At 50.4% G+C, this 23,221-nt stretch overlaps 2 protein-coding genes across 3 annotated transcripts; both read left to right on the top strand.

Annotated features, from left to right (window-relative positions):
- Nucleotides 1-5,809: 5,809 nt before the first annotated feature.
- Nup62 (nucleoporin 62) lies at nucleotides 5,810-13,228 on the top strand. Its single transcript, XM_021166351.3, has 2 exons — nucleotides 5,810-5,904; nucleotides 10,870-13,228. The coding sequence occupies exon 2, from the start codon at nucleotides 10,946-10,948 to the stop codon at nucleotides 12,524-12,526; it is 1,581 nt and encodes a 526-aa protein (XP_021022010.1). The 5' UTR covers nucleotides 5,810-5,904; nucleotides 10,870-10,945; the 3' UTR covers nucleotides 12,527-13,228.
- A 1,187-nt stretch (nucleotides 13,229-14,415) lies between these two features.
- Nucleotides 14,416-23,118, top strand: Il4i1 (interleukin 4 induced 1). 2 transcript variants are annotated; one of them, XM_021168844.3, is made up of 8 exons: nucleotides 14,416-14,591; nucleotides 16,101-16,239; nucleotides 18,970-19,205; nucleotides 19,718-19,830; nucleotides 20,332-20,533; nucleotides 21,493-21,561; nucleotides 21,672-21,808; nucleotides 21,931-23,118. In XM_021168844.3, the coding sequence occupies exons 2-8, from the start codon at nucleotides 16,203-16,205 to the stop codon at nucleotides 23,057-23,059; spliced, it is 1,923 nt and encodes a 640-aa protein (XP_021024503.1). In that variant the 5' UTR covers nucleotides 14,416-14,591; nucleotides 16,101-16,202; the 3' UTR covers nucleotides 23,060-23,118. The 2 variants fall into 2 exon arrangements, with proteins under 2 accessions (XP_021024503.1, XP_029335303.1); XM_029479443.2 differs by lacking the exons at nucleotides 14,416-14,591; nucleotides 16,101-16,239 and adding an exon at nucleotides 18,714-18,876.
- Nucleotides 23,119-23,221: the final 103 nt, after the last annotated feature.

The raw sequence follows: 23,221 nt of genomic DNA, 5'->3' as shown, positions 1-23,221 counted from the left end.
TATTCCATTTAGTAAAAGAGTCCCTCTTGTCCTTCACCGGGGATGATGCGTGAACCCTGTTTTCTACCCCGTGTTCATGTACATGGCTGGCCTTCCATGTGGAAGTCAGTCAGCCTGTCATATTTGTAGCAGCTGAGAGACTGAATGGGTGGAGATGGAGCTCAAGAATGCTAGTCTGTTTAACACCAGAACCTTAGTCTCTGTCCAAGCACCATATGGACTGGGCTTGGTACTTGCCTGTATTCTCAGCATTTGGGAGATGGGAGAAAAGAAATCATGAGTTCAGGGTCATACTGGCTGGCTTCAATGTGTTTTAAAAAGAAAAGGTTCAGAGGCCAGGCTTGATATCTCACCTACTTAGGAGACTAAGGCCGTATTGAAAGTCGAGGTCAGGGCTGGAGCTGCTTTGAGATGGCTCTGGTGGTGATCTCTAAACCCAACCCTCCTGAGTTCCATCCTCGGGACCCACTTGGTAGAAGGGCAAAATCCCTCTGACCTCTACCACCTGTAGTGACAGGTCTGCATACTGATTAAGGGGGGGGGGGAGCTCAAGGCTTGCCTTGACTAGAAAGTGAGTTCTTGGCTGTCTAGAGAACTTACAAAGATCCTGATTTTAAAATATATATATATATATATATATATATATATATATATATATAAAATGGGCTGGGGTTGGAGGTTGGTGGCAGTGTTGGCCAGAGTACTGCTTTCCAGACTCTGGTGTCCATCCCTGGTACTGTAAAAGATTCAGAGCAGGTGGGGAATACTGATTTTGAAAGTTACAAGTCCTTGAGATAATTCCCCTTGGAATGGGCACTATTTTTTTTGTATGTAAGTACACAGTTTCTCTTCAGACACACCAGAAGAGGGCATCAGATTCCATTACAGATGGTTGTGAGCCACCATGTGGTTGCTGGGAATTGAATTCAGGACCTCTGGAAAAGCCGTCAGTGCTCTCTAACACTGAGCCATCTCTCTAGCTCAGAGTGGGAATTATTATCTGCTGCCAGTGTTTGAGCACAGGCGTGATTTGATGTGTTCAGACTCCAGCCCTCCCTTGCCAGCTATGGGCTTTGTTAAGTCCATGTGGAGTCTGCTACGAATACAGAAATGGGATGGACCCAGAGCTTCATGAACTGCATGCTAAATGGACATACTACCACCTGAGCTGCATCCCTGGGCCCCACAGGTGCTGTTTTTTATTTGAAACATTGTGCCATGTTGCAGTGCCCTTGGTGCTCCTTTCCTTGAGTTTGGTATTTTAAAGTAAACTTTTGGAATAATCAGAAAGGTTTCAAAGACAGTGCAGAGTGGGGTACCAGCCCATAGTCTTTCCCCATGGTACTTCTTTGAGGTCCTACCCAGATGTTTCCCCCGTCCTCAGACCCACCTTGACTTGGTTGTGCTGAATGAATGCTGGTTTTCACATTTAGCTGCCATGCCCTTCCCAGCATATGCACAGCCATCACTTTATGGGAGTTGTGATCATCCCTGGAGGCCTGCCACCCTGAGCCTTGGCCAGTACCAGACTGTTATGTGTCCATCATGTGTGCTATTCTCTCTCTCCCTAACCCTCACCCAGGCTCAAGTGGCAGCCTAGTCTCTTTCCTCTCAAAAAAATAAAAAAAAAACAAAAACAAACGAATCCTATGGGGAGCCAGAAGCAAGGGTGGAGCTGCTTGGAACTCTTTTACAGTGCGGAGGGGCCTGAGCTGGGGAGTGAGGCGGCTGGTTGCAGGCAGTTGCATCAGCCGGGCTCTGATGGTTAGGAAGGGCTGAGGGAATTCTCTGGGGACCACAGAGCACCTGGCAACAGCTCCTAGGTAGCAAAGACCTGTATAGGAGCCCCCTGGGCAGAACACTAAAAATCTGGGGCTTTGTGCTAAGAAGGGGCCTAGCATCCCAAAGGCCCTAGCTTAGTTGTGAAAGACAAGACTGGGGCCTGGAAAAGGGTAAGAAGAATTTTGCATGGCCACAGTTGTCTTTGATAGAGCAGAGTTCCCCACCCTGTCCTGTGAGGCCTCAAACCTGGACTATTACCTAGGTTTTGTTGTTGCTGTTAAATTGTCTTGGTTAGTATGCAAAGAGGTTTTGTTGTGACACTTCCTATATATCTTTATTTTTGTCCACCTAGTTGCTTCTCATCACCTGTACTGTTGTGGCAGGCCCTGGTTTCCCAGTTGAGAGAACAGCCTGATGTGATGGAAAAGAATTGGGCTTTATGGGTTCTATTTGTGGGCAGGAGTTAGTCTGCCTACTTAGATTTTGGTGGGGTGTGCACCAACCTGCTACTTGTCTTCCAAGTGTGAGTGTACATGGTATTGTGTGTCTATCCTTTTCCTAATAAGTAAAAGTATCCCTTCCACTCGGTACAGGGAAGGATGAGTCTTCATCAGTACCAGGTAATGCTAAAGGAGTAGCCGAGGGAAAGCTCTTCCTAGGAGCTCAGAATCTGGTATAGCTTCTCTTCCTGTCCTTCCATACTTGTGCATTCTGATCTGCCTAACAGATATCTGCCCATGACTATCTCCTCCAGCACATAGAGGACAAGGTCGGGACTTTGTTCATATAGCCCCCAGCATTGTGCTACCCCCACCTCACCCCCTTGGGCAGCAGCACACTTCTGAATCAGTTGCTTGTGTGAGGACAGAAAACTTGAAACCGTAATCTCCACACAGTGCTAGGGAACAAGTAAAACTGGGTCACCAAGGCCAGGGGGACAGGAGTTGGAAGTGTGGGTGTCCTGGCAAACAAGGGCAGGAAAGCCAAGGCCAGTTTGGCTGGGGAAAGGGCAGTGCCACGTGGCCAAATGCTCAGAGTTCTCTAGAGCCCCTGCCCTTCTCTTACAACACCTCCCCTTTAGAAGTCACTGTTGTAACTTATCACTGAGTTGACCTCATGCTTCTGTACCAGCTCCCACATTTTGGGTGTCACCTGTACTGGTTAACTCCCCCTTGCTTTTATGACAGGTTAAAAGATTAAGACAGCACACACTTGGCACCTTATTAGAATTTTGGAGTTCCCAAGGCACTGGGTTCCTAGCCATACCAGTATCTAGAGGCTACCTCATTTTGAGGCTCCTTGTGTCCCCTCAGGCTTCTCTGCCTCCATCCAACTTGAAGCTTCTTCCTTTGAGCTTCCTGCTTTCCTTACAAAAGCCCTGTGCTTGAGCATTGGACTTTCCCAGATAATCCAGGATAATTGAGTCTTGAAGGAGCCTTCATGTAACTTGTCTACACTGAATGCTTTGCCATGGGATAATATTCACAGGCCATGGGTACTGATGTAGATGAATCTGCATGGCCATTATCCAACCTCTAGTTCTGTGTCCTCTAGGAGATATGTGCTGTTAGCCAAGATTCAGGGAAAGTAGTGGAGGGTTAGTGGTGAAAGGGCACAGGCATCAGGACTGAGCTGTTACAAAGGGTCAGGAGGACTTGCTGAGCACCCCGACCATGCCTAAGAGGGATTGCAGATTGGGCTGGGCGGCTGCTGACTGGAAAGGCGATGTCTAGATTTTGTCTGAAATTCAAGTTTGAACTATGAATGAGTACATCTTGTTTCTTTGTGCACAACTACTTAACAACTGAGACCAACAACACCTCTAGGAACCCTAGCATTTATGTACCCTCTGAAAAGTCCCCAAAATTCTAAACATGCAATCAGAATCTGCAGCTGTCAGAATCAAGCCCCTGCTAGAGCATGAGGGCAAATCATAGCGCTGTGGACAGTCTGAAGCAGCCCCATGTCCTACACCTGGAATTAAAATGAAAACATTTTTTATAGTATTTCTGCGTTTTTTTAAGGAAACCAAAATTCTCGTACACCCAACAATTTGTGTCCAGCCCCTTTGGAGCTTTAATGTGGGTGGTTTGGAATCTGTATTCTCTCTGGCTGCATCTCAGCAGGGCTACATCCATAGCCGTTGGGCACAGGAGATGCTCTCCGTTCCTACTAAGTTGTATTTGAGAGTGACACCTAAGTAGGACATGGGAGTGATTGGGATGTCATCTGAAACTAGGATTGAGAGACTAGAGGTATCTTCTGGTGGGTGGAGTGGAAAGGGGAGAGAATGCCTTGTAGGAGAGGTTCAGCAGGCAGCTACTGAAGTTCTCTTGACTTCAGTGGAACAATAGCAAGTTTCTACCTCATTTACTAGGAGATAATCAAGCAGATAAGGTGCCTAGCCTAGTGGCACAGGCTTGTAACCCTGGCATTTGGAGATGGAGACAAGGATTGGAAGTTCATTCACTGCCAGCTGGAGTGACTTAGAGGCCCTGACAACTTTGAAACTCTGGGTCAAAAATAAAAAATTTAAAGGGGCTGAGAGTGTGGCTTAGTTCAGTGATAGGGTCCTCTTGGTGTGCAAGGCACTGGTTCTTCCAGAACTGCAGGAAGAGAGCGAGAGAGGCCACAGCCTGCTATCACCTCTGATCCCCACAGAAACCGTATCATATAGCCTAGGTGAGCCTTGCCCTCAAGAGAAGGGCCAAAAAAGTGCACGGTGACAGTGTGTCCTCTGGACACACTGGTGTTCAATCAGAAGAGCCTGGCCTGCCCAGCAGTGGTGTTTGGTTTTTGTTCTTGGTACTTGTACAGAGCTGTGTGGTGATATGCTGCCTCTGCTCTTTTAACAGTCCAGTCATTACCACCCTCTACAGTTCCTCATCCCATTCCTTCTCCACCCACTCACCCCCCCCCCCCCCCCCCCCCCGTCTCCCAAGAGGATGTTCCCACTCCTCCCTTTTTAAATTCTTTTCTTTTTCTTTTTTAAAAGGATTTATCTTGTATACCATGTTCTCTCTGCGTATAAGCCTGAAGGCCAGAAGAGGGCACCAGGTCATATTATAAATGGTTGTGAGCTACCATGTTGTTGCTGAGAGTTGAACTCAGGTCCTCTGGAAGAACAGTCACAGCTCTTAACCGCTGAGCCATCTCTTCAGCCCCACTTACTTATTTTGAAACAGGGTCTTAAACCGGGCAGTGGTGGCCTTTAATCCCAGTACTTGGGAGGCAGAGGCAGGCGGATTTCTGAGTTCCAGGACAGCCAGGGCTATAGAGAAACCCTGTCTCGAAGAAAGAAAGAAACAAACAAACAAACAAACAGGGTCTTCCTGTATAATTTAAGCTGGCCTCAGACTTTTTAATCCTTCTGCCTCTGCCTCCTAGGTGCTGGAATTACCTGTGTATGTCACTAAGACAGGCTTCCTTATCTTTTTGAGTCAGTCCATGGATGGATGTTTGTTTGGCCCTTCATTGTTTTTGATGAACTGATGGTCATTGGTTGGGTTGTTTTTACCCTATTTGGGCTGGTGTTACTGTTCTGGGGTGGGGTACTGGGGCGTGGGCTCTTCATTGAAAGAAACTGACTTCTAAGCACTTCCAGATTTGTAAAGTGGCTGCCACACCCTTCGGCACCAATTCATCTCTTCTCTGGCCACCCTAATGGCTGTGTAGTAGTGGAGCCTCTGTGATCCAACTTGGATTTTCGGGAGGCTGGTGGTGATAAGCCTCCCCTAGGAGCAGTCCTTTCTTAAAATGATACTGTGACCTGAGGCCACCACCCCTTCCCACCCTGAGTAGGTAGCTTCTCCATATGTCCTTAACAATGGGCCTCTCTAGTAGGTTCCCTGGACCCTTCCCTAACAGTCTCTTGGGGAAGCCTGACACTACCTCCTGGGGCTTCTGGTACTATCATAAGCAGAGCTTGATGTTGTCTGCTGTATTGTCCTGTGTAATTCACTTGTTTGTTTTGCTTGGGAAAACCTTCCCTACTGGGTGGCATCTGAGGTCTGAAGTACTTCGGTTGCAAGAGACAGACTTGGTGGGGCAATGCCTTTATCACGTTTAACACTGGGTGCTGTAGGCTGAGCTTGTGCCTTGCTGTTTTTGTTGGCCACACAGGTATGTTCTGCTTACTGAGGTGGGTGCTAAATGGCAGCTCATGTTTATTAATGTTGTTTTGGTATAGTGGGTGTGGAAGTTCTGATGCCTCCTCTGGTGGGTGAGGATATATATCTGAGACGCTGATAACTAACGCAGAAAGAAGAGTGCTGTTGCTGGTCCTTGGGAGCTAGCATGGGAGTAGCTTCCTCCACATGCCCCTGGAAACAACTGGCTTCCCAACTCTGTTGGAGGGGATATAATGCTTGTGACTTTAGCTCGAGCCACTGTGTCATATAGCAATATTCTGTCTCAAAAAGGTACATCTTAGAACCCTACTTGAGCTACATGGATGTTGTGCCAAGTTCATCATCCTAGCCCACTGCAAGACTCTACCTCAAAAACTCTTTTTTTTAACCCTCTCTGCTGTAGGCTCCCGGTTGAAGATGAGCTGGTTAGGTTTTTGCAGGTGTTACCTGTTTGTCACCTGAGCTGGTGGAAGCCCTAGGGAGTAAGAAAGGATGTAATTGCTAATTAGCTGTGGGCTGATTTCTGAGGTAAAGAAATCACTGGAGGTAGGAGGGAGAAGGCTGAGAACCTGCGGGTACAGTCATCAGACACACAGGGACAGGATTTAGTCAGTGTCTTTGAAAGGCTCATGCCCTTCCTCTACCAAGGTAGAGACTATGCCTGCTTCAAACATTGTCTTCTTCCTCTTATTATTTTACTTCAGACAAGTCATTGACTGGGTTATCCGTGAGGAGTGGTAGGGGAGTGGGTTAGCCACATGGAGGTTAGGAAGTGGCCCAGCCATTGAGCTGATTAAAGCAAATCAAAATATAAAGGTTGTGTGTGTCTTTCATTCAGGAACCCAGAACATTAGGGTGGGTAGGGAGGAACATGCTGCCAGGATTTATTTAGTTATTTAATACTACAATTCACTTTTGGATTCTCTTAGCTATTCTTTCCTTTGACATATGGGGCAAAGAAATGTGGTGACAACTATGTGCCTGCTGCTAGGGAGTGACTAAACAAAGGAAGTAATAGCTCTCCTTCCCCACTTCCAGAACTCAAACCAACCTTGTTTGCTGTGCACTGGAGGAAGTGTGGGTCTGACTTGTTCCCTAAGAGCTAGAGGGGTTTCTTCCATGAGAGAAGCTGCTGTGGCACTTTGGGGGGAGGGGTTGGGGTGTGGCTGAGCTTCCCAGGAGTCAGGTTCCCCCTTTCTTTCTTGCTCTGCCTTCTCTTCCTCTTGCCTCTCCCGTGGTCTTCCATCCTACAGCAGCCCCTTTTCTACAGACTTTAATTTTGTCTCCGTGGTTAGCAGCCCACTCACAAAAGCAGAAGAGCAAGTGCCCTATTTTGTTTAAGACAGATCATACAGTCAGGCTGGTCTCAAGTTCACTGTGTAGCTGACAGTCCTTGAACCTCCTATCCAACCTTCTGAGTGCTGCAGTTACGAGCATGTGTTACCATGTTCATCTTGTGGAGTTCTTAAAAACTATTAACTATCTCACACCAGAAGGTTCCCTCAGTTAGCTGATACCCAATCCTTCCCTGGTTCTGCATTGTCACAGCACCACCTGGTGGCCGTTGACTGTATACCAGGGACAAAACAAGTGAGGATGCAGAAGAGATCACAAGCCAGAAAGGGGCCTTGGGTCAAGTGGATCATCCAGAGCCATCTCCATCTTGAGTCCATTTTATGTCTGTCAAGCCCTTTAGCCACATAAGACACACCCTACCTTTGTTTTTCCCCAGTGTCCTAAAATATGCTGGTTATATCTCTTGCTTTATTGAGCCCAACAATGCTAGTACCACAGCAGGTGCTCAGCTTTTATGAGGATGAATATCCAAGTGGAATTTGTTTGCACTCTGCCACTTGGTGATTCTCTGCCTGGTAGTCATCTCTAGCTCAGGGTGGTGTTTGTTGTAAAAAATAGTCCAGTGGTGACAGAGTGCTGAGGTATTGGCAGGCTGGCTGTGACCAGGGCACATGGATGGATGATCAGGAAGTAGGAAGAACCTTCTACTACTGTCCAGGCTCTCACATCAGAAATCCCAGCACTCGGGAGGCAGGAGCAAGGTGCGGCTCAGAAAACTAACCAAGAGATGGATGGAAGGACATCATAGTAGCCTGGGTGACTTCTGTGGCCTCGGTGTGGGTGTTTAGCTCACGTGCCATGTTGCAAGCCTGTTACTGTCTGCTTTCTCACCCATAGGCTCTCCTAGGTGCCTCTCCTGTGGTGAAGATAGATGGGCTATAGCTAACCTGGTGTACAGCTGAAGAGCTCCCAGGCTTAGGGAGTCATCACTTATTTGCTGGGTCAGATCCTGCCTTGTGGTTATCTCTGTCCCAGAGTTCAGTTAAAGCTTCTGACCTAGCTCATCACCAACCTTACTCCCAGCTCCTTGCCTCCAGCTTCTTCTGCATTTAGCTCCCTACTTGTCAGTCCCCTGTGGCTGTTTGAGCAAAGAGTCTGAGCCACCACAGTGTAGTGGTGCACTGGAGAGGCAGAGGACAGGCAGATAGTCTTCTGAGCTAGTGTACAGTGTATGTAGTTCTAGGCTATATGAGAACTTTTTTTTTTCTAAGTCTGGGTTGTGGGCATGGTGGTTGTGGCTATGCCAGTAACTAAGACCATAGTCTCTTCAGTGTTTGGCAGGACTCTATCTCCAGACTCTCCGTCTCCAAATCTGGGTGGCTGGATAGTTTCATGGCCTATAGCTGCACTGCCACAGGTCCTCCAACTGTCGTCTGAGTTGGTGACTTTCAACAATGAGTATCATTACAACATCTCTTGATATCATGGAAGCTTGACCTTTTTTTTTTTTTTAATAATTCTCAGCTCTAATTTATTAATAATAAAAGTTTTCCACTGAGTACTAAAAATTGAGGTATGAAGTGTAGCTGATTGGATGATTGAGCAGCTAACTTATCCAGTTAAAGTGCTCACCAGTGAGGAAGTCTCTATCATGCCAGAGTTGTCTGAGTGCTGAACAGGGCCTCAGTGGACCTACTGTGACCTTTTGAGATTAAAATAGTTTTCCCCTGAAGTTTTTGTAAGCTTGACATTGCTAGACCACAGGAAGGAGGTGGCCAGAGAAAACAGGTCTGAAGAGGCTGGCACAGTATGGGGAGAGGAAGGAAACCAGGCACTTGGCTTCTCAGTTGGGCCATTGATGGTTCTTCCTAGAGGACATTGGGAAACGGGCGCTGTGAGCTTGCAGACTCAAATAAGTAAGAAAGGTAAGGCCAGAGGTCAAAGCAAGCCTTAGCTGCCTTCAGCAAAGGAAAATGGAACCTGACTTTTTCCCTCCTGAGACCCATCACCCTTCTGTGTATTGTCCACAGACTCATCTTTCCCAGGGTATCTGGGGCCAGGACATGGTGTTGTCCCCACAGTGGAACAGAGCCTGCTGCCCAGAAGCCTCTGGACTACTGATGTGTGGCTCTCGTCACGGCTTAGTGACTCATTGAGCAGGGGACACAAACTAAATTCATAGTAAATCTGAGGTTAGCCACACCCTGGTCTTAGGAAATTCACAGCTGAGTATTGACATTACCCTGCAAACCACCTTCTTAACCCTGAAAATGCCAAAGGGACAGAGAGTACCCCAAATCATGTCCTCATGTCAGCAAGCACCCTTTGCTGAGGCAAGGGCTGAGCTCAGAGAGGCTAAACGTTCTTGTTAATATTGAAGGAAGGACAGGGTCATATCTGCTACATTCCATATCTGTGTTTATTTCTTCTGGTTGTCACAAGCTTAAGGCCTCAGAACAGCAGACATGAGAGGGTATGACAGCCTGTGGTTGTGATACCTATGTTTGAAAGATTGGTACAAAAAAGATTGCAAGGTTGAAGCCTGCATGAGCTTCATATTGAGACCCTGTACCAAAGAATAGAATGTCAGTAGCTGGGGAGATAGCTTAGTCAATAAAGTACTTACCATACAAGGATGAAGTCCTCAGCACGCACATGAAAAATCTGGACATGGTGGCCAGTGCCATAATCTTGATGCAGGAGAGGTGTAGTCAGTGTGTTCCCGGGGCTTTCTGGTCAGCCAGCCTGTCTAGCTTAGTTGGTGAGTTACAGGTCCCACTGAATGACTCCATCTCAAAAGATAATGTAGATAATAACTGAAAAAGAGACAAGGACTACCTGTACACACAGGGGAATACAAACAGTGAGGAAGCCCACCAGTATTGTTTCTTCACTATGGAATGAGCCTTTCGGCAGTGCAGCCCACAGAAGGGATGCATCATCCTTCCTCATCACTTCGAGAAGTCCAAATAGAGGGTTATACTGCTCTGAAGGGTACATTCTGATACGTTCTCTTTCCACATAGAGTACTGTGTGGGCTAGTCAGCTTTGCATCTTGGTCTCATTGTTCCACACCAGTATAGGGAAACTGCCTGGTGACTCTATCAGGTCCACTGAACTTACTCCTGTCTCACCACCTGCTAGCTTGTGGTCCTGGGAAGACGATGCAGTGCTCCCTGTCACCTTCCTCACCATATGAGCTATGGGGAAAGTACCTAGACATCTCTGCCTGGAGTGGCTTCAGTCAAAACTTCTAGAAGTCTAGTGTTCTTAATGGGATGGACAATGGCTGCTCTTGGCTTATGGAGTGCTTGGTCTCTTTTCCCTTTGTCCCTCCCAACCACTACTGATTTTCACCTAGAGGAAAACCCCAAGTAATATCTGATTAGCTGGCCTGGGTCTCTACTTATCCCTAAGCACTAGGCTCTCGTGCCCAACCTTGTGTCCTGGTTCCATCTCACTAGAGTGCCTTCTTGTGAACTGCCTTGGAGCTGCGTGTGCCCAGGAACACTCAACTCCCATTGGTTTACTGGAATTGGTCAGGTTAGCAAAGGAAGCAGCAGGGCTGCTGCCAGCTCTGCATCCAGCCCCACTACCCTCCACACCATTGAGCTTGCCTGTCCCAAACTGCCATCTGACCATGTCACTTCCTCTGCTCTAGAAACCTCCCCAAGGTTGCAGACGCTGACGGATTTGCCCCAGAGTCGAAGTAGCTGCCACCTGGAGATTCCACAGCCATGAGTGGGTTTAACTTTGGAGGCACCGGGGCTCCTGCTGGCGGCTTTACATTTGGGACCGCAAAGACTGCGACCACCACACCTGCCACTGGCTTTTCCTTCTCTGCTTCTGGCACCGGCACCGGAGGGTTTAATTTTGGGACTCCCTCCCAGCCAGCTGCGACCACCCCTTCCACCAACCTCTTCTCACTCACCACACAGACCCCAACCACACAGACCCCAGGATTCAACTTTGGAGCAACACCTGCTTCTGGAGGAACAGGCTTCTCCCTGGGGATCAGCACCCCAAAGCTCAGCCTGAGTAACGCAGCTGCCACACCAGCCACAGCCAACACTGGCAGCTTTGGGCTTGGCAGCAGCACCCTCACCAATGCCATCTCAAGTGGCAGCACCTCCAACCAGGGGGCAGCCCCCACTGGCTTTGTCTTTGGCTCTTCTACCACCTCTGCTCCATCCACCGGCTCTACTGGGTTCTCATTCACCAGTGGCAGTGCATCCCAGCCTGGAGCCTCTGGCTTCAGCCTTGGCTCTGTGGGTAGCTCTGCCCAGCCCACAGCACTGTCTGGCTCTCCCTTCACTCCAGCCACTCTGGTGACTACTACAGTGGGAGCAACACAACCAGCTGCTGCTGCACCCACTGCTGCCACCACCAGTGGAGGGTCTACACTCTTTGCTTCCATAGCTGCTGCTCCTGCCTCATCCAGTGCTACAGGGCTGTCCCTCCCAGCTCCGGTGACAACTGCAGCAACTCCTAGTGCTGGGACTTTGGGCTTCAGCCTCAAGGCCCCTGGAGCAGCTCCTGGTGCCTCCACCACCAGCACCACCACTACCACTACCACCACTACTACCACTGCTGCTGCTGCTGCCACCTCTACCACAACCACTGGCTTTGCCTTAAGTCTGAAACCCCTGGTGCCAGCTGGCCCCAGCAGTGTAGCAGCTACTGCTCTGCCTGCCTCCAGCACAACAGCTGGGACTGCCACAGGTCCAGCGATGACCTATGCACAGCTGGAAAGCCTGATCAACAAGTGGAGTCTGGAGCTGGAAGATCAGGAGCGGCACTTCCTGCAGCAGGCCACACAGGTCAATGCCTGGGACCGCACACTGATTGAGAATGGGGAGAAGATCACTAGCCTGCACCGAGAGGTGGAAAAGGTGAAGCTGGATCAGAAGCGACTGGACCAGGAGCTGGACTTTATCCTGTCGCAGCAGAAGGAGCTGGAAGACCTCCTGAGCCCATTGGAGGAGTCAGTGAAGGAGCAAAGTGGCACCATATACCTTCAGCACGCTGATGAGGAGCGTGAGAAGACCTACAAGCTGGCTGAGAACATCGATGCTCAGCTCAAGCGCATGGCACAGGACCTCAAGGACATCATCGAGCACCTGAACATGGCTGGTGGCCCTGCAGACACCAGTGACCCACTGCAACAGATCTGCAAGATCCTCAATGCACACATGGACTCTCTTCAGTGGGTGGACCAGAGCTCTGCCCTGCTGCAGAGGAGGGTGGAGGAGGCTAGCCGTGTGTGTGAGGGCCGGCGCAAGGAACAGGAGCGCAGTCTGCGCATTGCCTTTGACTAGCCACGCGTGAGTCGGGAGAGGGGCTCCTTGGGTTGCAGGGCTGCTGCCTTTCCCGTGGTTGGTTGTTGAGAAAAATGCTCTTTGTTTTGATTCCCTGTTACCAGAAGTGTTTTGCAAAGACATGATGTTCATGGATATAACCTGTGTGCTCTGAAGACCTATGTGAAGGTCACTGAACTCTAGGCCAGCATTTAAAGAACAAGGGCAAGTGGTGAATCCAGCACTCCCTTGCAAGCTTCAGCTCTCCTTTTGGCGGAACTCATCCTTCAGCCACTCCAGTACTACTGTGACAGTGGGATAGGGTGCTCCAGAGGAGGAGATGCTGGCCAAGAAACTCACCTGGGATGGAGACATGGCTTCTGTGGTTCTCTAATTCCTGTCAAGCCCATGTCCTCCAGAGCCTCTGCCACATAAAGTGGAGTAACCAAAGCACCCTGAGCTTAACACCACTTTTGCACTGGCTACCTCTCACCCCTATCTTGTGCGCTTCTGTGACAGGGACTGACTGCTGATATGTCTTTGAGGCCAAAGTGGATGCAGATTTGCTTCTGAATATCCCAGTGTCAAACCTATCTTAGATCCACAGTGGTGAAGGCTGGCAGTCATGTCTAGTCTATTTTATTTCTCTGCACTCTATTGTAGCCTTTGTGGTCCCTGATCGAAATGTTTGTTGCTTTTCTAAATAAAGGAAGATTTGTGAAACCAGACTTGTTGTGAGTATGGGTAGTGGGTCCAAGATTTGGCAGGATAGGGCAGGACACTGCTGGTGTGGTGGTGGTACTCCTATGCCGCCCGGGTTGGAAGCACTGGCTGAGCCATAGGGCCCAGTCTCTTCCTTCGTGGGGTGGGCAGGCTGCAGGTGTGAGAAGAGAGTCCTGTCTACCATTGTGCCTAAGTGGTAAGTCATCCATTACCCTAATAGGTGCAGGTGTCACTGTGATGTCATCAGCAGTGGGAAATGAACACTGAGGGTTGGTTTCCAGATCACTTAGGCCCAGCACTTGGCTATAGGACTGGGGAACCCTGAACCAGCAGTGGGGCCACAAGTTATTTTCTTGGGTCATGTTGGCACAGGAGAAAGCTCTGGGGGTGGGATGAGGGGCTAGATAGAGAGGTAGTAGCTCAGTGGCCAAGAGCACAGGTTGGCTGCTCTTCCAAGGACAGGACCCTGTTTTGATTCACTGCACCCACATGGTAGCTTACAACCACCCTGTAATTCAGTCCCAGGTTATCTGACCTCTTCTGAGCAGCTTGGGTACCATCTGCACATAGTGCAGAGATACACATGTAGGCAGAATCATAAAATCTCAAAGAGTAAAGAACTGGCATTGTGAACACCTGTCACCCCAGTACTTCTGGAGGTCCAGATCATACATAACCACGTAGAGGCAGGGCCAGTGAACTGGGAGGACACAAGTCCTGACGACCCCAGTGGCCTTCCTGTGATGTGTGACATTTCGTTGGTCTAAGACAGGGTCCCCCACTCTAGCCCAAGTTCTTGAATTGTTGTGAACATCCTGCCTTAGCCATCTAAGTTCTAAGACTATGGGCAAGACACTACAGCCCAGCCCTACAGTCCATGACTTGACTCCCAATTGATTATGATGCGTAGGTCTCAGTTTCTCTAAAGATGTGTCTTATATACATGATTGTCATTGGTGGGCTCAAACAATAAAGCTGTACGTTTTAATAAAAAGTGCATTTTAATGTGTGTCCTTGTTCAGGATTGTATATTGGACATAAAGATGAATTCTTCTATTTTGGAGATAGGGCCTGCATGCATGCTAAATGCACACCCTGTCCCTGCATTACTACATCCTAGTGACCTTGTAGTTTAAAAACATTGAAATTATGCCCTGATATCTGTCCCACTTTGAAGAAAAGAGACTAGATCTCTGTGCTGGGGGAATTGGGGAGGGGTGCCCAGGATGGCAATGCTACTGGCAACCTGCTGGGCACGTTGCGCAGGTTACACTTACAATGCAGTTTCCTTCTCCAGGAAGAACACAGGCAGATGTCCTGCCTTGCTGCCCGGTCTCATTAAATCATCATGAAGACAGCGAAGGTGACTGACTGCATGGGGAGCCTATTCCACACCTCCCTGGATAGCCAAGGGCCAGTCTGACCCAACATGGTGGAACTAGCCTGGCCTAGTGTGAAACTCAAGAAAGGGGGAAAAAAAGTCTAAAATGTCAAATAAGAGGAAGTTGTGTCCATGTCACGCCAAGGCCAAGAGGGAGGTGGAGTTCAAACTCCACTCCTCTCTGTCCCCTGTTGTCTGCCTAGCAAAGGGCTTTGCTCTATATTGAGCAGCACAGAAAACATGGTATGGGGAAGGAATGAGTGTGCTTTGTTTTGTGAGACTTGATCTATGTATACCAGAGATCCATCTACCTCAGCCTCTTGAGTGCTGGGATTAAAGGCAAGTGCCCCCACCACTACCATCCAGCCACTGATTTGTTTTTGTTGTTTTACAGAGGTCTCTAAAAGTTTTCTAAGGAATGTTACAAAGCAGCATTTGAAAACTGCACACAGATGTGACCAATCTATGCACAAGCTGTTTGTAGTGTTTATGAGATGTTTTAAGGTTGTTTGGAACCAGAATCAAACCCAGACACTCTGGGTCCGTCTCAAACCTTAAAGAGGTAGCTAAGTTTGCTTAAGTGACAGCTGATTGAGTGGGAAGGGCAAGTCTACATAGAAAAGTTGGTCACTTCATTATATTTAAGGAGGAGTTAAATTTGAAGAGGCTGAGGACATAGTTTTAAAGGTCTCAGGGCAGTTACTGATTTGATTAAAGGGTCTGGCAAAAGTTCAGCTTCTGAAGGAGAGGCACTTCCAGTAAAAGTCCCACAGAAGGGAAGCATTTCAAATAGCTATCAGTAAAATTTCATTGTAAATACGGTTTTATTTTGAAATGAAGTTTCTCGTGAGTGCTGGAATCATAGTGCACCACCACAGCTGGTTTATATGATGCAGGGATGGAACCCAAGGTACGTGCATGCTAGACACATTGCCAACTGAACTGTATGTCATCTAAGTGATGCACGCCTTTCCTCCCCCCATATTTTTTGAGACATAGTACATAGTCCTGACTGGCCTGGAACTCTATGTAGACCAGGGTAGCCTTGAATCAGAGATCTGCTTGTCTCTGCCTCCCAAGTGCTGGGTAGTTCCTATCTTGGAGGGTAGAAGTTGACTGCCTGTGGCCTTACCTTCTGTTTGTCAGTAAAACTTTTTGAAACACAGCCATAACCTCATACATTGTAAAACAGACTGCTGGCTATAAATCCTCAAGTATTCACAGGGAAAGATGACCATTCCTGTCCTTAAGGAAACATCCTACAGATAGTGTATCTGGAATGTGATTCAAAATAGTCCCATGTCACAGGGTAAGCAGGGGGCATGGTGGCATGCCTGTTAGCCATAGTTTTAAAAGGCAACGGCAGAAGAATGGCCTCAGTTTTGAGAACAGCCTAGGCCACAAAGTGAGACCCTGTCTCAAGAAACCAAGACAAAAATAGGCATTCTCTAGAAAATCCTGCCACAGCCTACCAACTGCTCTTCCTATCAGGACCTGGCTTCTCTGGCCTAACAAGGCTGTAGGAGAAAGCTATCCATCCTGGTTCTGCCTGCGCTAAAGGATGACTTCAGTTCCAGGCTGACCAGCAAGGCCATGGGCGCCAGGAGAGTGCCACAAAGACCAGCATGCAGTGAGTGTCCCCTTTCTGGGGTAGGGAGGCAGAGTGGAAGCCACAACTGCTCTGTTCCGGTCCAGGCCTGGGTCACCCTACCCCCTCCTTTGGTGACACTGAATTCAATCCACTAGACTTGAGACTGAAAGCTATACAGTTAGGTCCCAGAGCCCCTCCCACTGTCCCTGCCCCTAGGATTCATGGGAGGCACCGCCTGCTGGGATGTGGCACTGTTTCTGTGGATCGGATGCAAGCCACAGTGGGCAGGGGATCCCCAAGGACCATTTCTACCTAAAAGGCCCATAATGAAGCTGGGTTTCCCAAAGCCAGCAGCAGCTGGTAGGTGTGTCACAGATGTACACACTAGTGTCTGGGGCCCTGCCTTTGCTGCAGGACACCTAGCCTCGCTTGCTCCTAGCTTCTGATTCCATGCCCGGCCTTGTTCCCAGGACCTCAGCATAGCCAGGAAAGGAGCCTAGCCCAATGGTGCCCAACCCTCAGCATTCCTAATTTACATTCCATAATACTATTGGCACTAACATGGGATTTGGGAGTTTTAAATATTTATTTATTTATTTATTTATTTATTTTGGGTTTTACGAGACAGGGTTTCTCTGTATAGCCCTGGCTGTCCTGGAGCTCACTTTGTAGACCAGGCTGGCCTCGAACTCAGAAATTCGCCTGCCTCTGCCTCCCGAGTGCTGGGATTAAAGGCGTGCGCCACCACGCCCGGCTAATATTTATATTTTTGAGGTAGGGTCTCATTGTAGCCCAAGCTGGCCTTGAACTCCTGATGATGGGGATAGACTGGGATGATAAATACGTGTGGTTACACGTAGCATCACTAGCTTGGGATTTGGCAACAATACCTGAATCCATTCTGTTTGCTCCTCAGAGCTCCCTAGGGGAACAGGAGTAACTCCGATCTCTGACCAGGGACCCAGAAGCTGTTCTCTTGAGGCCAGATGTGCTTCAAGGGTTAGGAACACTGGCTGTTCTTCCAGAGAACCAGGATTTAATTTCCAAGACCTTCCTGGGAGCTCACAACCACTGGTCACTTCCATGCCAGCAGATCCAATGTCCTTCTCTGGCCTCTTTGGGCAACAGACACACACATATGGTACATGAACATTCATAAAGGCAAAAACTCAACCACATAAGTGAAAACTAAAATTCAAAGCTATAGTCCCTGTCTGCCAGGCCTACCTTTACTCTTAACCATGGCAACTTAAGGATGTCTTACTGGTGCAGAATGAACTCCAGAAGCTGAGGAGGAGCACTGGCAACAGATGCTGCTGTTATTCTTGTCTTCAGGGCAGGAGGGTCATAGGGAGTTTGAGGCCAGCCTGGTATACAGAATGAAATCCTGTCTATAAATAAGTTGAAATATAATGTCACATGCCTTTAATCCCCACACTCTGGAGGCAGAGGCAGGCGGATCTCTGAGTACCAGGACAGCCAAGGGGTACACAGAGAAACTATCTCAAAGAGCCAAAATAAATTCCAGGCTGTGAAGCAGATGTTGCCCACCCACCCCCTCCCAGGACTGTCAGTTCCTCTGTAAGACTGAGACCAAGTACTGTGCCAGAGTTCTGCCTGACCTGAGGTCTCCAGCCTGCGTGACTGCACTTCTGGCCACTATTTGGCCCAAGCCACAGAGCACACATACACACCAACCACCATCCACTTAATGGGCTCTGGAGTTCCCCAGCCTGCGCTCTCCGTGATTTCCCACCCTAGCTGTTCTCCTAACCCATCTTCTCCCTAACCCCAAGGAAACCCCCCTGCATCCTGTTGCCTCACCTCACCACTTTTGGCAGAGGCTTCTAGGGTCGTTTCTCTGAGGTGTCAGTCCAGAGTCTGCTGCCCAGCAGTACTTAAGACAAAGCAGGAAGGACAAAGGACAAGTGGCCACTTAGCCATCACCAACCAGTCCTGCCCATGTTCCTGCAGCTGCAGCAAACAGGTTCTGGACCTGGCCAGGTGCTATATGCAGGCCCTGACCTGGCTCCATTCCTGCCATTTTGTGCTGGACCATGTGACATTAGCAGGCCTATATGGGCTTCAAATGTGAAAGGCCCCAGACTTGTGTGTGCCCATTTCATACACACATTCCTGGAGAGATGGGGAGGGGATGGGCAGACCCAAGACAAAAGTCCAAGAAGCCTTGGAGCACAGGGTCCACCATCAACACTGCCACCTGGGTGGGTAGTCCCCACCCCCAGCTTCCCCAAAGCTATTTGAAGCAGGAGGAAGAAACATAGACTGAGTTACTTCCTCCTGTGATATTTATTCCCATCACATCCCCCAGCATCTGACCCTAGCTCAGGAAAGCACTTTTAATTCCCCAGGGAGGTTAGTGGGCGGGGCTGGCTACTTTTAAGGGGAGAGTCACAGAGGCTCTGCTCTGCTGTCCTGCCCAAGAGAGCTGAAGGTAGAGCTACATGGAGGGTGGTGGCAATGACTGGACCCCAGAACCCAAGGCTGGAAAACAGGAGGGGAGGGAGCCAGGCCACAATGGTCAAGATTAGGTCTGGGGAAATGCATGCCCAGAGAGGAAAGAGGGAGACAGACTGGGGATCCCTGGCCCCACCCCATTGACCCCCTACTTCTTCACTCAGACAGCAGCTGCCACTTGAGCCATGGCTGGGCTGGGTAAGTGAGCAGCCAAGAGGAGGAGGGGGTGCTGGGGTTAAGGCTGACTCCTACACTTCTGGTGCCTATGTGCTGACCCTGTCCTTTTGCCAGCCCTGCGTCTTGTCCTGGCGGCCACCCTTCTTGGTCTGGCAGGCTCTCTGGACTGGAAGGCAGCCTCCAGCCTGAACCCTATTGAGAAGTGTATGGAGGACCACGATTATGAGCAGCTACTCAAGGTGGTGACCTTGGGTCTCAATCGGACTTCGAAGCCCCAGAAGGTGGTAGTGGTTGGTGCAGGCGTGGCCGGGCTGGTAGCAGCCAAGATGCTCAGTGATGCAGGACACAAGGTGAGAAGAGCTGCCTGTAGTCTACAGGGAGCCTTTCCTGCTGCTGGTGGGAGTCCTGGGCAGTGTGAGGTAGAGAAGCTACCCGTTCCCAGAGTCCCCATTTCACTGCCCCACTGCACTCCACTTACCCATCCTGGAGGGAAGGCCTACTTCCTCTTAATGTAATTGTCAAGAGTTGAGATGGGGACTTGGGGGTAAGGGGACTGAGAAATCCTCAAGGGAAAGTATCCCCTCACCTAACCCTAGGAATGAGATTGGGCCAGCCCCAACTCTTCTGTACAAACTAGGAAATCCCCTCTTCCTACCTTAAGCTGGGAAGTCCCTCTACAGTCCATCTGGTAGTCTTCCTGCTACAGTCTTGAGACCTTTCTTTCTGTTTTCCGAGCAGTCCCTCCTACCCAGAAGAAAGGCCCTTCTAGTCTAGGTGTGCCTTACTATTGGGGGCAAGACAGGCAAGGGCTAGTGGGAATGTAGTGAGGGAGCTGAGGTCCCTGTTGGCCCCTCTTCTTTAGGTCACCATCCTGGAGGCAGATAACAGGATTGGGGGCCGTATCTTCACTTTCCGGGATGAGAAGACAGGCTGGATAGGGGAGCTTGGGGCCATGCGAATGCCCAGCTCTCACAGGTGAGGTCCCACCTACCCAGGGAGCAGAGCCCCACCTCTGCACCAAGGTTTAGCCAGAGCCCAGTTCCATACCCACTCCCACATTCTACCAACTCCTGTTCCAGATTCAGGCTCAGCCAATCCCAGCCTCATTCTTGCTTCTGGGCTCAACCAGAAGCAAGCTCTATCCCCAGTCCAGGCACCAGTATCTGTGTTTTGAGGTGCTGCTTATAGAACTTTGGGCTTCAAGCTACACCTCCAACTCATCTCCAGTTTCACCCCTATTCCCACCCAGTCAAAAGTTGGGTCTAGACCTCACTCCCACTCACATCCCTCAGTACTGCCTTCCGGAGAGCCCGGGTGATCAGTGCCCTAGCCTGCAAGCTACCTGAGCTCTGCCCCTATTCCCACCCCCGCTCCTGAGCCAGCCCTCAGGTCCCCAGTGAGTAGTCTAATGCCCATCTCCAGTGACCCTCCTATGGTGCCAGGCCAGGCCTCTCTCAAGCAGCCTCCCACTTCTAGGATCTTGCACAAGCTCTGCAGGAGCCTGGGCCTCAACCTGACTCAGTTCACACAGTATGATGAGAACACGTGGACGGAGGTGCATAATGTGAAGCTGCGAAACTATGTGGTGGAGAAGATGCCAGAAAAGCTGGGCTACAACCTGAACAACAGGGAAAGGGGCCATTCTCCAGAGGACATCTACCAGATGGCACTCAACAAGGTGGCCACCGGCTTTCCTGCAGAGCTCAGCCCTGCCCCCAAGAGTCTTGTGTCTACTACTATCACGTCTGCTGATGGCTAGCGGGTGTTTTCTCCATCCCTCCAGCTCACCCACTACTGTAGCCCCTGGCACTCAATCCCAGGACCCTCCAGCAACAGTGCTACTCTGTGTCCCCATCTGCTTGACTCGGACAGTGCTGTCAGACATCACCCTCTTTTCATGTCCCAAAAGGATCTTTCCACCCAGATGACCCTGCCCACAACTCCATGTAGCTCCCCAGTGCCTCTCAGGCCCATGAGCCAGAGCAGCTTTCCCTCTCCTCAGTCCACCTGGTGATGCAGGCATACCCTCTTCTGCTCCTAGAACCCAGCCTTCCTCATCCATCACCCCTAAGTCTGTATCCTCGACTTCCACCTTACCCATGACAAGGAGGTCTGGGTAAAGAGGCTGGAGGCCATGTTTGGAAGGAGCTCAAAGATCACTAAATGCCAGGCTGGAGAGCCTGCATATAGCAGGGGAGGCAGCCCTGCTCTCTATACTCTAGAACTACAACTGCCTTCTGCAAGAAAGGGAAATGGAGGCAGCTGGTCCTTGGGGGCCAGTAGAGGTGGGACTCTAGTGCTTCCTCCTGGGGGTGGGGGTGGGGAGCTAAGGAAAGCTGTGGGTTAGGGGGGACACTACTGAATAGGCTTTGCTGGTAGTATTGTCCTCTTGGGCTGTGAGAGGCCCTCACCTGCCTATGCCTACAATGGTCTAGACAGTGATCTCTACTGGCTCGCCCTCACTAGCCTGCACAAAAACACACACTACTGCTGACTGGGTGGACAGACAGGGAAACCCAGTATTTGGAGGACTCCCGCTTCAGAGCAGGTGCATGCATCATGAGCTAATGCCTGGGACCTGAAGTGAGGTGAACTGCTGTTCCTGCTGCAACGAGGGTCCTCTGATTGTCCCCACAGGCCTTCAAAGACCTCAAGGTCTTGGGCTGCAAGAAAGCCATGAATAAGTTCAACAAGCATACGCTTCTGGTGAGTGAGGCAAGGTGATTTCCCTCTTCTGTCACAAGAGATAGTGGTGATACAGGGCTCAGCAGGAAAGGAAGGTCCGATTAGTGCCCCTGCCCCTGCCCCTTGCACAGGAATACCTCCTCGAGGAAGGCAACCTGTCCCGGCCGGCGGTGCAGCTCCTGGGAGATGTGATGTCCGAGGAGGGCTTCTTCTACCTCAGCTTTGCAGAAGCATTACGTGCGCACGCCTGCCTGAGCGATCGACTCCGGTGAGGGCACAACGGATGGGGCAAGCCACAAGGCGGGACATCCTGGGAGGGGCAGGGCCAGAGGGGACAGGGCCTTAAGAGTTGGGGTCAGTGTGCCCGCCCTTCTTTGCCCCGCCCTGTAGGTACAGCCGCATCGTGGGTGGCTGGGACCTGCTTCCGCGAGCTCTGCTGAGCTCACTGTCCGGGCCGGTGCTGTTGAACGCGCCCGTGGTGTCGATCACTCAGGGGAGGAACGATGTGCGCGTGCACATCGCCTCCTCGCTTCACCCCGTGAAGACGCTGACAGCCGATGTGGTGCTGCTAACTGCCAGTGGGCCCGCGCTGCAGCGCATTACCTTCTCGCCGCCCTTGACTCGCAAGAGGCAGGAGGCACTGCGCGCCCTTCACTACGTAGCAGCCAGCAAGGTTTTTCTGAGTTTCCGTCGGCCTTTCTGGCACGAGGAGCACATCGAGGGCGGCCACTCCAACACTGACCGCCCATCGAGCCTCATATTCTATCCCGCACGGGGCGAGGGCTCACTGCTTCTGGCCTCCTACACATGGTCGGACGCTGCAGCCCCCTTCGCTGGACTGAGCACCGACCAGACCCTGCGTTTGGTGCTCCAGGACGTGGCAGCCCTGCACGGGCCTGTGGTGTTCCGGCTGTGGGACGGCAGGGGTGTGGTCAAGCGCTGGGCAGAGGACCCATATAGCCAGGGAGGCTTCGTGGTGCAGCCGCCATTGTATGGGCGCGAGGCCGAGGACTATGACTGGTCAGCCCCCTTCGGCCGCATTTACTTCGCGGGCGAGCACACAGCTCTCCCGCATGGCTGGGTAGAGACCGCTGTCAAGTCTGGGTTGCGGGCCGCAGTGAGAATCAATAATAACTATGGGTACGGGGAGGTGGACCCCCAGATGATGGAGCATGCACAAGAAGAGGCCAACTATCTGGACCAGTATCCTGAAGGGGAGAGGCCCGAGGAGCAGCAGGCGCGGGACGAAGTCAGCCAAGATGAACAAGAGCCCTCTCACAAACACTTGTTGGTGGAAACAAGCCCCGAGGGGCAGCAACACGTGTTTGTGGAGGCCATTCCCGAGCTGCAGGGACACGTTTTCGTGGAGACTATCCCCCAGGAGAAGGGGCACGTCCACCAGAATATATATCCTTCGGAGCATGTACAGGCGCATGGGGAAGTCATCCCTGAATTACAAGGGCATGGGCATGTGGGATCTGGCACCCCGCAAATGCACCGAGTGGGGGACCACTCCTAATCGCAAAGAGGAAGTGAGCACCTACACTAATAGCCCACAATAAAGTTATTTTTGTTAAACCAGAGGCTCACTTCCCTCCACAATGCACTGGTTTCCAGAATATAACTGCCCTAGGTGGGACGACACTTGAGTGAACGAACACTACACTGTGGTGAAGAGATC

Source organism: Mus caroli, unplaced genomic scaffold (genome assembly GCF_978045245.1).
Source record: "Mus caroli unplaced genomic scaffold, Mus_caroli_1 scaffold_8, whole genome shotgun sequence".
Taxonomy (NCBI): Eukaryota; Metazoa; Chordata; class Mammalia; order Rodentia; family Muridae; genus Mus; species Mus caroli.
The sequence above is the reverse complement of the archived record's forward strand: the minus strand, read 5'-3'. Positions and strand labels throughout refer to the sequence as shown.

What these genes read in the sequence shown, in the direction of transcription:
- Nup62 (XM_021166351.3), top strand. Translation starts at nt 10,946, where the DNA reads ATGAGTGGGTTTAACTTTGGAGGCACCGGGGCTCCTGCTGGCGGCTTT.
- Il4i1 (XM_021168844.3), top strand. Translation starts at nt 16,203, where the DNA reads ATGGGCGCCAGGAGAGTGCCACAAAGACCAGCATGCA. An exon ending in GCCACAAAGACCAGCATGCA is followed by an intron (nt 16,240 to 18,969) that starts GTGAGTGTCCCC and finishes TCCTTTTGCCAG; the next exon opens with CCCTGCGTCTTGTCCTGGCG. An exon ending in TGCCTGAGCGATCGACTCCG is followed by an intron (nt 21,809 to 21,930) that starts GTGAGGGCACAA and finishes CCCGCCCTGTAG; the next exon opens with GTACAGCCGCATCGTGGGTG.